We start from the raw sequence: 13,585 nt of genomic DNA, 5'->3' as shown, positions 1-13,585 counted from the left end.
CCCCCCGCAAAGGCGTTGGGATAGAGAGGGCACAGGTTCTTCCCAGAGTCCCAGCCGGGGTCTGGAGGAGGGGCTGAGGGCGAGGAGGCGGGGCTGCGGGCGGGGAGGCGGGGCTGAGGGCGAGGAGGTGGGGCTGCGGGCGGGGAGGCGGGGCTGAGGGCGAGGAGGCGGAGCACAGCGCGGGGAGGCGGGGCTGCGGGCGCGGAGGCGGGGCGCAGCGCGGGGAGGCGGGGCTGGGGGCGGGGCGCAGCGCGGGGAGGCGGGGCTGGGGGCGGGGCGCGGCGCGATGGGGCGTGGTTGAGGGAGGGACACAGGGCGGAGCCGCACACTCACGCTTCCTGGAGCCGGGCTGCAGCTCCTGGACGCGGTACACTGACAGCCGGCCGACGCCCCCGCACGCGGAGCCTTTCTCCCCTTTGCACTCGTGGTTACAGGCCTCCGGCCCGACGCTCGTCACAGGGAGCCGGTTCCCGCAGTAGCACTCCGCCCCCGCCTCCAAGCCCGCGTAGACGTAGGACCTGCCGGGAGAGCGCCCTGCTGAGCCCCTGCCCAGGTACCGCAGCACCCACCGACGTCTGGGTCAGGGTGGTCTCGGGTCAGGTCTGGGGAGGAGGCGGGGACGGCGGCGGTCAGCACACGGCTGGCCTTAGGGGCGTTTTCAGCCGGATGTCAGGGTCATCGGCTGAATGTAGGGGAGCAGCCCTTCCTTGGGATAAACGACTCCCATCAGCAGCCCTCCCACCCTTGCTCTGGTCACCCTGAGCTTTGTCCCCAAGGCACCGCCTGCGGGAGCTGCGGGTCCAGCGCCGCGGTGCGCTGTGTACCCGCTTTCGGCTCCGCAAGGCCAGAGCCCGATTCTGTGGCACGTGTCAGTCCCCCTGGTGCAAATATCCCAGCGCAGACGACTTCAGCCACGGAGGGCGCAGCCCCGGGCTCACGACATTTACAAGACTTCAGTGCCCGGGCTGAGATGGCACGAGTCTGAAGCACCTGCCGCCAAAGGGGTCCTCTACCTGCTCCCACTGTGACGGGGACCCAAGGAAGCCGAGATTACAAATGGGACCTGCTGCGTGCCACCTGGGATGTTAGCTCTGGAAGGAGGCCCACAAACCCAGACTGATCCCCATCCGGCCGCCTGCTAGCCGCGTGGCCCCAACCCCCACTTACTACCCCCCCGTCTGTCTCCCCATCTGCCGGAGAAGGAGAGGACACCGTCGCTGTCAGTTTTAATGCTGTCCGAACTGTAGAAGCCCCTCCGAGCAGGGACGGCCCTTTCCTTTCCGGGCCTCGGTTTCCCTGTCTATAAAATGGGCGCAGTTAATTGCAACCAACCAGAAGGTGGTGAGGACTTCAGTCACAGCAAATGTGGACAAATCTAATGTCAGAGAAACAACACACAAGGAGCCCCTGCCGCCTCTGGTGCCCCGGCTCCCGAGTGTGAGCACGCACGCGTGCACGCCCACAGTGAGCTGGGTGCCTCGGCGGGAGGGGCCGCTCCAGCCACACTGCTGCTGTCTGCTAACAGCAGGGGGAACAGGCAGCAGCAGAATCAGCGGATCTGGCTGTGGAGTCCAAGATAGAAACGCGCTTCTCCTGCGGAGCTAGAAGGGTCCCCGGAGACGTGCGGGCAGAGGCCCTTTACTGTAGTTGAAACACCGGAGGAAGCCGAGGCCCAGGGAAGGAGGACAACTCGCCAATGTGGCGGGGAGCCCCTGCTCTCCCTGCGAGCCCGTGCCCTCGTCGGTCGCCCGCGGTCTGATCCGTCCAGCTCCCGGCCGCCACGGACCGCCTCGCTCGGGGACCGTCTGAACCTCCTTCCCGGCGGACTCACACTCACCGCTCAGCACACGCATCCTGGCAGTGGGAGACGGTCATCTTTCGCAAGTCAAAAAACACGGCCCCCTTCAGGGTTCTGTCCCGGCCACTGTCACTGAAGCATCCTACGTACGTACCTGCGGGAAGCACAGCAGAGACTCAGGCCCCGGGGACGGGAGGGGTCCTAGCCGTGGGACACCCCCCAGGACTGACCAGCCGGCCCAGGCTCTTCTCAGAGGCCCCGGAGACCAGGCTGCGGCCTCACCTTTCTCCGTGTCTCTGGACCCCTCCGCCTCCTTCGTTTCCTGCCTCTTTCCTCGGTTAACGGCCCACCGTCCCCACACACGCCTGCCAGGGGCTGGCGTCAGCCTGAACGCCTTGTTCTTCTTCCGGCCCCAGCTCACCACGTCTGCTGGCTTATCACCTCCCCTGAACCCCTTCCCGCCCTCCCTACCTGCCCTAGGTTTGGAAAGGCCTCCCTCCACAAATGTCCCGATGGGCGGTTTCTGTCGCCTCCGTATGACCCAGAGGGAAGAAATCAGTTACGGAAAGTCTGACCTTCGCTAAAATAAAGAAGTGGCAAAGGGGAAGAGCTATGTCAAGAAAAAACCTGCGCTGCCGGGGGGACGTGTCAGCAGCGTGTGCAGAACCGACAGCACCGAGGGACGGCCGAGCCCTCACCCGTCCGGGCATCACCCCTGGAAGGGGACGCGGGGGGGGGGGCACGTGATCCCGCCGAGCGGTGGTGCTGCTGCCCCCCACGGTAACTTGCCAGAGGGAGCCTGTAACAGCCCTGCCTGTCACCCCGACTCGGAGGGGTCTCCCAGAGACGCCCGGGGCGGGCACGTGCGGTGTGTGGACGCACAGCCACGTTGTGCAGGAGCCCACACGGTCCCACGCCGCACGCACACGCAGCCTCCGAAACTGGGCTGCCCCTGGCGGGGGGGGGGACGCGCCCAGGGCCCCCCTCCGGCGGCGGCTCCCAGATGGCTCCACGGTGGGATCACCCACCAGGCCGGGAACCCCGAGGGCAGGCGAGGCTCCCGGCTGCCCCTGCCTGGATCGTGGCCCCGAGCAGCGTCCCTGGTCCCCCTGCTGAGGGGTTTGCAGAAGTGGACCCACCAAGCCCGACTCCTGGGACCGAATCCAGAACAACCGTCCTGTCTGTGAACACACCTGATGCCACCCCTGACCTCAGCTAAGTTACGGCCACGTTCTGTGCCTCAGTTTCCCCAACAGTCCAACAGATAAAGGCCCACCCACCTGCCTCACCCGGCACCAGCCCCTTTCTTCCTGCCCGCCCTCTGTTTCCTGCCTGTCCTTGACGGGCGTTCCCGACCACTCCAGCCACCGCGGCCACCCCTTGTCAGATTTTCTGACACGGGTCAACACCCAATGACGACGATAATGCTTATCACTACCTGCTGTTGTTAAAGCTGCTTTATCCCCATGCGTCCCGTGTCCACCAGGGCCCTGCTGGGTCTGGCACACCGTCAGCACCAGCCCCCGCCCCCACCCCAACATCAGGGGTGGCCCAGGGCTCCCGAAACCAGGCCGACGAGCTCCCAGAGGCCGGACGCGGCTCCCGGGCCCCGACTTAGGAGAGGCAGAGCGGGGGAAGGGGAGCAGTGGCAGGGTCGGTCGAGGCACGCAGACACCTCACCTGCAGGACGTGGGGGCAGCGGGGGGAGCAAAGGTCACCCTTGTCAAGGTCTGCCCGCCGGGACGAGCCTCTGTGTCCCCTCAGCCCCAGGACGCCCATCACACGTCGGGCCACACCTGCTCCCACTCAGGACCTGGGACCCCCAGGGTCACATACGTGTCAGCACCACTGAGACCCGAGTGGCCGCAGCGGGAATAAACGCCTATCCTTGGCCGGCTTACTCAGCGAAAGAAAACTAATATTTGAGAAATTTCTGGCGTGCCGCTCGGCAAAGAAGAACGTCTATTACGGTTTTCAATTAAACATCCAAAACATAAGCTCAGGGGTTGTTAAACATTTATCACCGTTGATGGGAAATTAACCGAAAGCGTGTAAAGGGGGCCGGGCTCACGACCCCGAAGGCCGAGGCTGGCGGGTGTGAAACGTGTGTTTGGGGGCCTAGATTCGTGCCCCTCACCCCCAGGCTGCGAGGCCTGGCCCGTGCAGCCCCCTCCCTGCCTGTGCCTCAACTTCCCCATCCGTAAAGTGGGCTCGCGGCCCCACGGGCTCACAGAGGGTTGAGAGGGGACACCGCCTCCTCGTCGGGCGGCCGTCTGGAGGCGGAGGTGAATGAGTTCTTGGGCGGGGACGGCCATCCCTGCGGTCCTGCGCTCCAGCCGGCGGACTGGAAAATAGTAGCTGCACAGTTAACACACGAAGGAGCGGGAAGGGGAGCAGCCGGGCCTGGGTTCTCCGGACAACGAGGTGTGGCCGGGTCTGGGGCGGCAGGGGGCGGGGGTGCAGGAGGCCCGGGACCCACGCGCGCGCTCCAGCGGCGAGGGGGAGGGGAGCCTCCCTCCTGGAAAAACACCGAATGACTCCTCCGGCTCTGACGGAGGCGAGGGTGTGCGGCGGAGGAAGGACGTCCGAGGGACACACTGGGACACATTCTGAGGCGGATTTATTACTTTCGGCTGAAACGGAGGCAATGCATTATTGTCTGTGACTCCGCATCTGTTCATTTGCACATCAGAATGGACACGCCGTGAGGCTATTAACGATGGCTTTGGAGATATTGGAATGTCTTTGGAAATCACTATCAATAAAAAACAAACTGGCTACGGAGAAGTTACTATTTCTCCCCTAGTAAACTTACTGACATTTTATTCCATTATGGATGTTGTCCAAGGTATAATGAAATGCTCGGTGATTGATGGGGCCTCCTGCGGCTTCCCGGGCCTTGCAGGAACCCCTTTCAGGAGCATGGCGGGCTGCCCGGCCGCAAAGAGACGCCCTCTTTGTCTGCGGCCCCAGCAGCTGGCCCGCAGGCCGCCATCCGCCGTGAGGAGCCGGTGGGGGTCGGCGGGGGGGGGGGGGGGGGCTTCCAGGCCAGCGCCCCCTCCTGTGACGCTCTCCCTCCAGCCCCCTGACACTGCGGCCTCCCCGGAACACAAATGTATCCTCGCGCTCTAGGGGGGGAGCTCAGACCTGTTCTAACAGCCTACAGCAGAGGGGGCGCTGACCCGCTGACCGCTCAGAGCCCCCAGCATCCTGCAGGGGGAGCCTCAGACTCCTGCTGCACCAGCCGCTAACCCTTCACGTGCTGGGTCATGGGGAGGCTGGGGGTCGCTGGGGAGGAAGCCAGAGAGCTCCCACGGGGCACCCCGGGGGCTCAGTCTCTCCCGTCTCCTCGGCCGTCGCTCGACCCCGCCCACGGCTTCTCTAGGTCCCTGGACACGGCCTGAACCCAAAGGTGCTCCCAGGGCCGTAACTGGGTCGCCCGAGCCCTGCCCTCTGCTGGCTACGTTATAAAGACCCTCGGCCCGTGCCCCAGTCCTGTGGTGCAGATCTGGTTCTGCCCCCACCCTGGGCTCCTCGAGTACACTGAGGATACTAGACCGGTACATGGATCCTCAACAGGATGGACTGAGAAACAGCGGGGAATTGCAGCAAATCTGTTCAAGGTCACAGAGCCAAAACCCGGCAACACCAAGACAGAAACCCAGGTCTGTTTTCAACACCTGTTTTCAACACCTCTTTCCATGGCTGCCTCTCGAGGACTCCGTGTTGACTTTGTCAGCCATTCACATTTTAGTCTAAATGAGTGGTGGTGTAGTCTGCCTAGAGACCCAGCTTCCTGGTGTGCCGGGGCAGGTCTACAGAAAGCAGGCCTGTGTAATGTGAGCTGCAGAATCAGTTCCTTTTGACCCCCTCATTCTTGGGCGGAAGCCTCGCTGAGGAATCCCACAGCAAGGGCTCCGACCTCTGTGACCTCAGGAGAAACTGCCTTCCGTGGAGACGGGAGCATAGCATCCTCAGGGCTTCACTCACTATCGGGGTCATTCCTCCCCCACCACTGACTCGAGGGCCACCGGGCTCCTCCCTCTCTTCCCTGGACCGTCTCACCTCCTGAGAGCAAAGCCAGACTCCCAGGCCCTCGTTCCCCCCCAGCCGCCCCCAGGCTGCATTCTGAGATGCGCGCCCCCTCCGAGTGCCTTCCCTGGCCGCCTTCTCTTCCCTGTCCCCACTTCCTGCCGGTGTCCTGGGGCCACATCCCAGGCAGGCCACGGCCACGGGGAACGCAAACGCGGGCAATGACCCCGGCAACTGTGCCGAAGTCCTCCGTATCTCGTCTCCCCCGCCCGCGGGCCTCCCCCGCCCAGGCAGCCACAGGGCCGGACCATCGAGCGCCCCCGCCCCCAACCACCCATCCCCGCCGCCCCGCCCACGCGAAGGGCAACCGGCCCCGGGCACCTACCTCGTCCCCCGACGGCTGGCCCGGGGGCCTCGGGGCGCAGGGCGGGCGGCCCCTGGGGGTCGCCCACAAAGTGGTGGAACCAGCCTCGCCGCGGCTGGCGCAGCTCCGGGTTCCGGGTCCGGAGCCAGCGGGGGCCGGGCCGGGCCCGGGCCGGGGGCCCCCGCGGCACGTCCACGCCGAGCGGCAGGTCCGGGCTGACCCGCGGGGCCCGCAGCGCCCGGCTGTCCAGCAGGCCGACGCCCAGCGCCACGGCGGCCACGGGGAGGGCCTGCAGGGGGCCGGGGGCCCGGGGCCCGGGCGGGAGGGCCACCCGCGCTCGCTGCAGCAGCAGCAGGCTGCCCGTCATCAGGTAGGCGGCCGACAGAAAGAAGAGCAGGAACCGCGTGCGGCGAAGCAGCTTCTGGAGCCGGAAGGAGGGTTTGGCCATGCCCTTGGGCGGCAGGGCTCCCGGCCGGGGCCCCGGGCACGGCTCCTAGCGCCCGGCCGGGGGGCAGCCCGGGGTCTCCAGAGGCCTCATGCCCGCATCCTGACGCCCGCCGCGCTCCCGCCCCGCGTCCGGCAGGTGCTCCGACGACTCGGTCACGCGGCTCCGGCCACGGGGCCCCGCGGCTGCGGCCTCTGCCCCAGGGTCGCCGGCCTCGCCATCGCCGAGCTCCGGGATCTGGAAGAGCAGAGAGCGCGCGCTGACGCCGACGAAGGGCCCGCCGCGGCCCCCGCGCCAGGGCCGGGAGCCCCTCCGCCCCAGGGCCTGGCGGTGCTGCAGGAGCACCCGACGGACAGGGGGCTCGGTCCCCGCCCGGCCGCCGGCCACCGGCCGCGGAGCGACACCGGCCCGGTCCGTTAGGCCCCGGCCTCCCCGCGCACAAAGCGGGCGTGAGGCCCTCCACTGGGGCCGCGGTGAAGGAAGGGCTCAGAGGCGGCTCCGCACCGAACCCTCCTGGCGTATCATCTCATTTAACCCTCAGGGCAACCGAGCAGCCGGGTGGACACGGTCGCAGCCCCACTTTACAGGTGACGCAAAAGGAGGCAAAGGCACACGGCCGGCGAACCGAGGAGCCCAGCTTTGGAACGGCGCGTTTCAGAGCCTGTACCGTGGCCAGCGATGGACGCCAGCACGCACAAGGGCGCCCGGCCCAGGGCGGGAGTGCCCAGCAGGCGCTTGATACGTGTGTACGACCTGCCAAGTCCCTCCCGGGTGTGCACGGGGACGGCAAGCTGTGTTCTGGGAACTGTGTCTGCAGAGCCTTCAGCACAAGAGGTGGGGGTGGGGCCGTGCACCTGCTATGGAGCCTGGGGCACCTGGCGGGAAGGCAGCAGGGCGCCCGGAGCGGCCTTCAGGGCCGCCCCTCGCCGCCCCGGGCCTCCGCGCTCACACTGGGCTCGGCCCCCGTCGGCGGTAGCCTCTGAAGTGCGCTGCGAGGCGCCGGCGGGGGCCTCTGCAGCTGCCGGGAGCCGGGCGGCTGCTCCCGGGTGCCCCTGAGCACAAGGACAGTCTTGTCCCGGGAAGAAAAGCTCCCAGCAGCGTGACTAACGCGGCCTGGGACCCCCGCCAGGCCCCGCAGCCCCTCAATGACCACTCTGTGCGCAGGGAACAGCCAGCCTGGTGTGCGTGGAAAGACAATGTTTGGGCTCCTGTGGGCTGGCGTTCCCGGGGCGGCCAGACCGGCACCACCCTTTCCAATTCAACCCCCAGCCTCCACGACCTGAGCCCCCGGGAGTGCAGGGACCCCCGGGGCTCGGGCGGGGGGTGGGGTGGGCTCGATAGTCAGCAGCGGTCGGTGGATTTAAACTCTGAGCCGGGAAGCCATTTCGGCTGGGCCTCCAGACCTTTCATTTTCTCGTTAAGCTGGTGCACGCCAGGCCCGCCCCGGCCAGCCTCGTCAGGCTTGTAAAACCACAGAGAAAATCCCAAGAAATCCCGCCTGATCTCGCTGCCTCCAGCCTCGGCCCTCCAATCCGCCCTCCGCGAGGCCGCCAGGGTGATCCTCCTAATGCACAAATCTGATCACGGTGCTCCCCTGCTCAAAACCCCTTTCCTTAGCTGCCCGTGGCTTCTGGGATAAACTCCAAGCTCCTCGGCATGACACACCAGCCCCCATCTGGCCTCGTCTCTTGCCAGGCCCCTTCCTTCGGCTTCCCGTCACACGCGCGTGCGAGCACGCACACACGCCCGCACCGAGATCTGGGAGGCACCTGAGCAGTCCTCCTCGGCACCTCCTGTGCCTCCACTGCCTCCTGTGTCTTCCACCCTCTCGGCCCAGCGAATCCCTGTGTGTCCGCCAAGGCTCAGCCCGGTGTCTCTTCCTCCAGGAAGCTCTCCCTGACTACCTCCACCCCCACCCAGCCACCACACACACACTGGTGCCGACCCCTGACCCCAGCAGTCAGCACCTGGGACAGCTGGGCCGTGAACAACTCTGGGCCCCGGGGCCGCCCCCTAACCCTGCCCATTCCTATCATTCCGGTGCCCGCACGAGGCCTGGGCAGCGCAGGTGCCCCGAGACCCTTGTTCTGAGTACACTTTGTAAGGTGACTGAGCGGATACAGTGACAGGCACATCCCGACACCAGGAACCTGATCCTGTGGGGCCTGAAGTCAGAAAAGCACGGGGACACAGAGCAGCCCGGCTCCTTCAGGCACAGGGACTCGAGGGCGGCCTGGTGGCCCGTCCACGCTGTAATTCTAGGAAGGGGGTTTCCAGGTCTGCTCACAAAGGGCTCCCGGTCACAAGACTGGGATTCTGTCGGCGAAAATAAACGGGGAGAAGGGAGGCCTTGCCGTGGAAAGGAGAGGCTCGGGGAGCCGGGGCGGAGGGCGGGCGGGTCAGCGGTTCGGGGTCAGGAACCACGGTGTGCGGTGGGTCCCGCGCCGTGCCGGGCGCAGGACTTGGAAACTCGCCACGGGAAGCGAGTGGTGGCCCATCAGTCAGGATTAGAATGACCACACCCGGCTTCCCCAAGGACCCCCAAAGTCCCCCCCCAGGGCCATCCCGTCCCAGAGGGGCCTCCCGGCTGCGGAGGGGGCCTGGGCGTGAAGGTGGGGACAGCCACTCTCAGGGTCCTCTAAAGCAGTGGCCACCCCGGACCTTGAAAATCGCGCAGCTGGTTCCGGGCCCAGAACGCCTGCCTCGGGCAGGGCGGGGGCTGGCATGCCCTGAGCGTCAGAAACTGGTCCCCTGCCCTGGACTGCCAGTGTCACACTTGCCGTTGGCCCCTACCCCGTCGCCTGTCCTCCAGGCTGCTGGCCCCTCCAGGCAGGGCCCCGGCCACACCCCCAGATCCCAGGGCACAGCCAGCAGCTTGGGGATGGAAAACGTCTCTGGAGTGACCACAGGTGAGCGCGGCCTGGGGGTGGCTGGGTGACCTACAGCCGCTGCACAAGGGGCTCCCGCCAAGCCTCGAGGTCGGCGGGACCTGCCAGCCCCCGGGGGCACACCCACCACGGCCTGTCTGCACGGCCGGGAGCCCACCCCACGCTGCCAGCGCCTGCTCGTTTTCAGTGCTCCCCACCCCCCGGACCGTGCTCCTCACCTGCCCGATCCCAGCTACTCCGCACGCCCCCTCCCTCCCCACGGGCACCACGCTTGTCCCCATTTGAGAGCCACAGCCGCCAAGGCCCCGCGGTCACACACCGGGGCTAGCCCGCCCACGCCGGCTCCAGCCCCACACCGGGCAGGACTATTCTGGAAAGGAGTTCAGGACGCCCCCACCAGCACCTCTGAAAACAACCCAGGTCCAGGCTTGGGGAGACGGTGCCGTGCATGGTGTGCCCCCCCCCAGCACACACCCTGATGTCGCATTGGGGGTCAGCGTTCCGCCCCCTGGGGCCCCTCCCATCTCGGAATCCAGCAAAGTGCTTCGGGGGGACGGGGAAGGACATCAGCCTGGAGAAGGGCAGGCAGGGCCTGGGGGAGGGTCGCCCCACTCAGGAAGGAGGGAGCCGGGGCAAAGGGGCTTCTGGGGGTCTCGGGAGGGAGCTGGGGCCTAGCGCCGGTGGGGACGGGAACACCCAAGCCCTCTCCTGTTACTTTGCTGCCGGCTGGACCCCAGGGCGCGGCAGGTGCCCGGCCTGCAGGTGGGACCGGGAGCTAGGCTGAGGGGTCCGGGGACTGGGCAGGTGACGGTGGCAGCGGGGAGAGGAGAAGGGCAGCCCGTGGGGTCTGGGGGCTGCACAAAGCCCTCAGAGAGGCCGGGGCCTGACTCCGGGCCGCCGGGGTTCAGTCACGTGACTGCCTCCGTTCCCCCTCCCCGGCCAGAGAGGACAGGCGGTGGCAGGTGAGGAGGGAGACTCCAGAGGCCCCCAGAAGCATCTCCGCACCTTTGGCCAGGGCAGTGGGGACGGGGACCCTCTGGGCTCAGAGCCACGTGCTCCCAGTCGGGTGAGGGCCTTAAAGACAAAGGAGCAGGCCCAGCACGTCGCCCTCCCGACGAGAGACGGGCGGTGGGGTCCCAGCAGCCGAGTCCCAGCCTCCAGGACCCGCGGCCGGCCCGGTGGGGAGGGGTCCTCAGGTCCACATGAGCCTCCAGCTGGGCTCAGGGCTCTGGATTAGCCCTCCTCTGTCTTTTCTCACCCCTGCAGGCCTCCGCCCTGCTCAGCTCCGTGCACATTGTTTGGATACTCCCTTTCTCCCAGAGGCCAAGCCTAAGAAAGCGACCTTTCTAAAGAAAGAAACAGTAATGCTGCAGCCTCCAACGTGTCCCCAGGACTCGGACGGCCAAGCCCAGGCCTCTCGGTCTGACACCCAGTCTGCTAGCCCCTTCCTCTCAAGGATCCTTCCAGAAGGCCGTGTCCCAAGCACAGTGCCCCCGGCCCCCATGCCCTTCCTCGTACGGCTCGCGCGTGCTTTGTGGCCATCAAGGTTCAGGTCCGATGCCACCTCCTGCAGGCAGCCCTCCTGCTCCCTGAGGCGGAGCTCGACGGCGGGACGGGATGCTCTGTGAGCTGACCCTGGCTGACGTGTCCCGCCTGGAGTCAGCGCTCCGAGCCGCTCTGCCCACTCTCCCTCCCGGCCCGTGAGCCCCCTGCGGGCACCTCCGAGTGGAACACAGGGCAGACCCCCAGGAATCGGTGCCCCCTGCCACCCTCCAGGGCTCAGGGGAGAGGGGCGCGTCCGTCCCCTACTCAGGAGTGGAACCCACCCTCTGGAAACAGCCCATCACCACCTCTCTGGTCTATCGCTGGGCCACCTCTTTCATAGATCCCTGTTTTGTTCCTCTGTCTCTCCCACCCGATGGCGAACCCTTGAGGGTTATTCAAGCCCCTTGGGCGATCCGGATGAATCTGGGCAGGCTCAGCCTCGCCCCTCTGGCTCCTGCGGGCGCTGGGATGGGGGCTTCCCGGGCGGGTGCCTGGGCGCCCCTGTCCTCAGCACCCTCCGGGCCCCCTCAGGCCAAGACAGCCGCCCTCTGGGAGGGGCTCACGTCCCCGAGGGTCTCCAGCAGCAAGAGAAGCCCGGGAGAAGGAAGGGGCCCTAGCAGCCAACAGGTGTGCCCGCGTCACTAGCTCACAAAATGAATCCAGCCTACTTTCCATCCACATCACACGTCCACACGGCAGGCGGTTCTCGCCAACCACAGTCTCCGCAAGCAGCACGCTTCCGATCATTGTGCGGCGGCCTCCCCGCGGCCGACCGGGGTCTGAGCCAGACGGGAGCACGGGCCGCGAGTGTCTACGGGGGAACCGGCCCTTCCCAAGAGTGCCTGCTCAGGCAGGACCCGGTCCTAGGCTCCAGGCAGGGGGAGCCGCCCCTGTGACTCGCTCCCCGGGGCTGGGCCTGAACTGACCTGGCGGGAGACTGGCGGCCCGGACAAGCACCCCCGCCCGCCTGGGCACACAGGAGGGCAGGGATGGGGTCTGGCCTTCTGCCTAACCAGGCTTCTTTTCCCTTCCGGCGGATGGGCTGCAGGCCACAGGACACACCCCACAGGGCTCCAGCAGCCGCCGAAAAGGGGGAGCCCCTCACCCCCAAACCAAGCTTCCAGGGAGCTGGGAAATACTCACGCTGGGGATGGGGGCACGCGGCCGTGGGCGGGGGCTTCTCCTGGGGAAGGGGGGGCTGCCGGGTCAGCCCCCCACCCCCAGCCACTCGCCAAGCTTCCTTCGGGGAGCGCCTGAGAGACAGCCACTCTGCTGCAGCTTACAGGGGCTCTGGTGGCCACTGGGCACCTTCCCCAAGGGGCTTCTGAGGCCCCAGCCGAGGGTATGGGGAGGTGAGGGGCACACTGGGGGAACCTCCCCTTTGCCTCCCCTCCTGCAGTTTGCAACCATCAGGAAGGGGCCGGCCCTTCCCTCCTGCCTCCCTCCCCACAGCCTCACTCCCTTCCCTTGCCCGGGGCCTCCCAGGCAATTCAGAGGAGAAAACAAAAGGCCCATCTCCTGAGCCCGACCCGGGACCCTCCCGGTTCCAGCGACAGGGGTGACAGCGTCTGCATCTGTCAGAAAAGTACAGCAGAGTTCCCAGTCTGTCCATCTTCGCAGCAGCCCCGGAAGGGCGCGGGGCCGTGGAAGCCCCAACCCCGGTGTCCAACCGTGCCCCTGCTCACACAAGGACGGGAGTCCCTCTGCACCACCCCCTACCCCCGGGGGCGGGGGCGGGGGTGGGGGGCGAGCCAGCACGCGCCACCCCGGGCACCAGACCACCTGCGGGGCCGCCCTGAGGCTCCAGACTTAAAAGAAGAACGCAGTGAGCAGCCCCCAGTCCGGCTGCGTCCACACCTGGGGAGGTGCACGGCTCCCTCCACTACTTGGGGTAATTTTCCGGACAAGATCCGCGAATACCTACGTTTCGCCTTTGCCTCTGCCTCTGTTCAAGTTCACCCAGAGACAGCGGGCAGAGCCCTCCGCTGACCGGAAGCCTCGCTCTCGGGGTGAGTGAGCGGCTCCTGCCAGAGGCAGCGCGCACCCCGAACCCCGCGCTCGCCCCCTGCCCGGCCGGATCCGCCTCTCCCTCCCTCCCTCCGCGGACACTGACGGTCGCCGAGGATTCCAGGAGGGGACGCCGCGTCCAAAGCTGCCCTGCGCGCCCCCGCCCGCCCCCGGGGGCCCCTCCCGAGCGCTGCCCCCGCGCGCGCACCCACACCCCCCTCCCCGGCCCGCCGCCCGGAGCAGGTGCACCCCCGCCGCGCTCCGGCCGCGTCTACACAAACTTGTTCGCGGGCGGCTGGGAAGGAGCGCGCCCGCCCCCGCCCGCGCGGGGGGGGGGTTCCCGTTGGGGGTCCCGCTGGGGGTCCCGGCGGGGCGCCCCGGAGACAGGACTCACTCACCCCGCGATCGCGGCCGGCTGGGGCGCCCGCTCCCGCGGCCACGCGCCCGCTCCCGGGCACCGAGCCCCGCGGCCCCGCAGCGCCCGGAGCCCCGGCGCCCCCACCCTC

At 67.4% G+C, this 13,585-nt stretch overlaps 1 protein-coding gene across 1 annotated transcript in view; it reads right to left on the bottom strand.

Annotated features, from left to right (window-relative positions):
* The window catches only part of WSCD1 (WSC domain containing 1), a 27,337-nt gene extending 13,769 nt beyond the window's left edge, over nucleotides 1-13,568 (bottom strand). The window contains exons 1-4 of the mRNA XM_049635373.1: nucleotides 13,478-13,568; nucleotides 6,216-6,876; nucleotides 1,838-1,952; nucleotides 294-518 (exon numbers count right to left, since the gene is read on the bottom strand). Of these exons, the coding sequence (XP_049491330.1) occupies nucleotides 294-518; nucleotides 1,838-1,952; nucleotides 6,216-6,642 (767 nt within the window). The 5' untranslated portion in view covers nucleotides 6,643-6,876; nucleotides 13,478-13,568. The remainder of the gene's footprint in view (nucleotides 1-293; nucleotides 519-1,837; nucleotides 1,953-6,215; nucleotides 6,877-13,477) is intronic.
* Between the last annotated feature and the right edge of the window lie 17 nt (nucleotides 13,569-13,585).

Source organism: Panthera uncia, chromosome E1, assembly GCF_023721935.1.
Source record: "Panthera uncia isolate 11264 chromosome E1, Puncia_PCG_1.0, whole genome shotgun sequence".
In the NCBI taxonomy this organism is placed as follows: Eukaryota; Metazoa; Chordata; class Mammalia; order Carnivora; family Felidae; genus Panthera; species Panthera uncia.
Note: the sequence above shows the minus strand (reverse complement) of the source record. Positions and strands in the feature narration are given on the sequence as shown.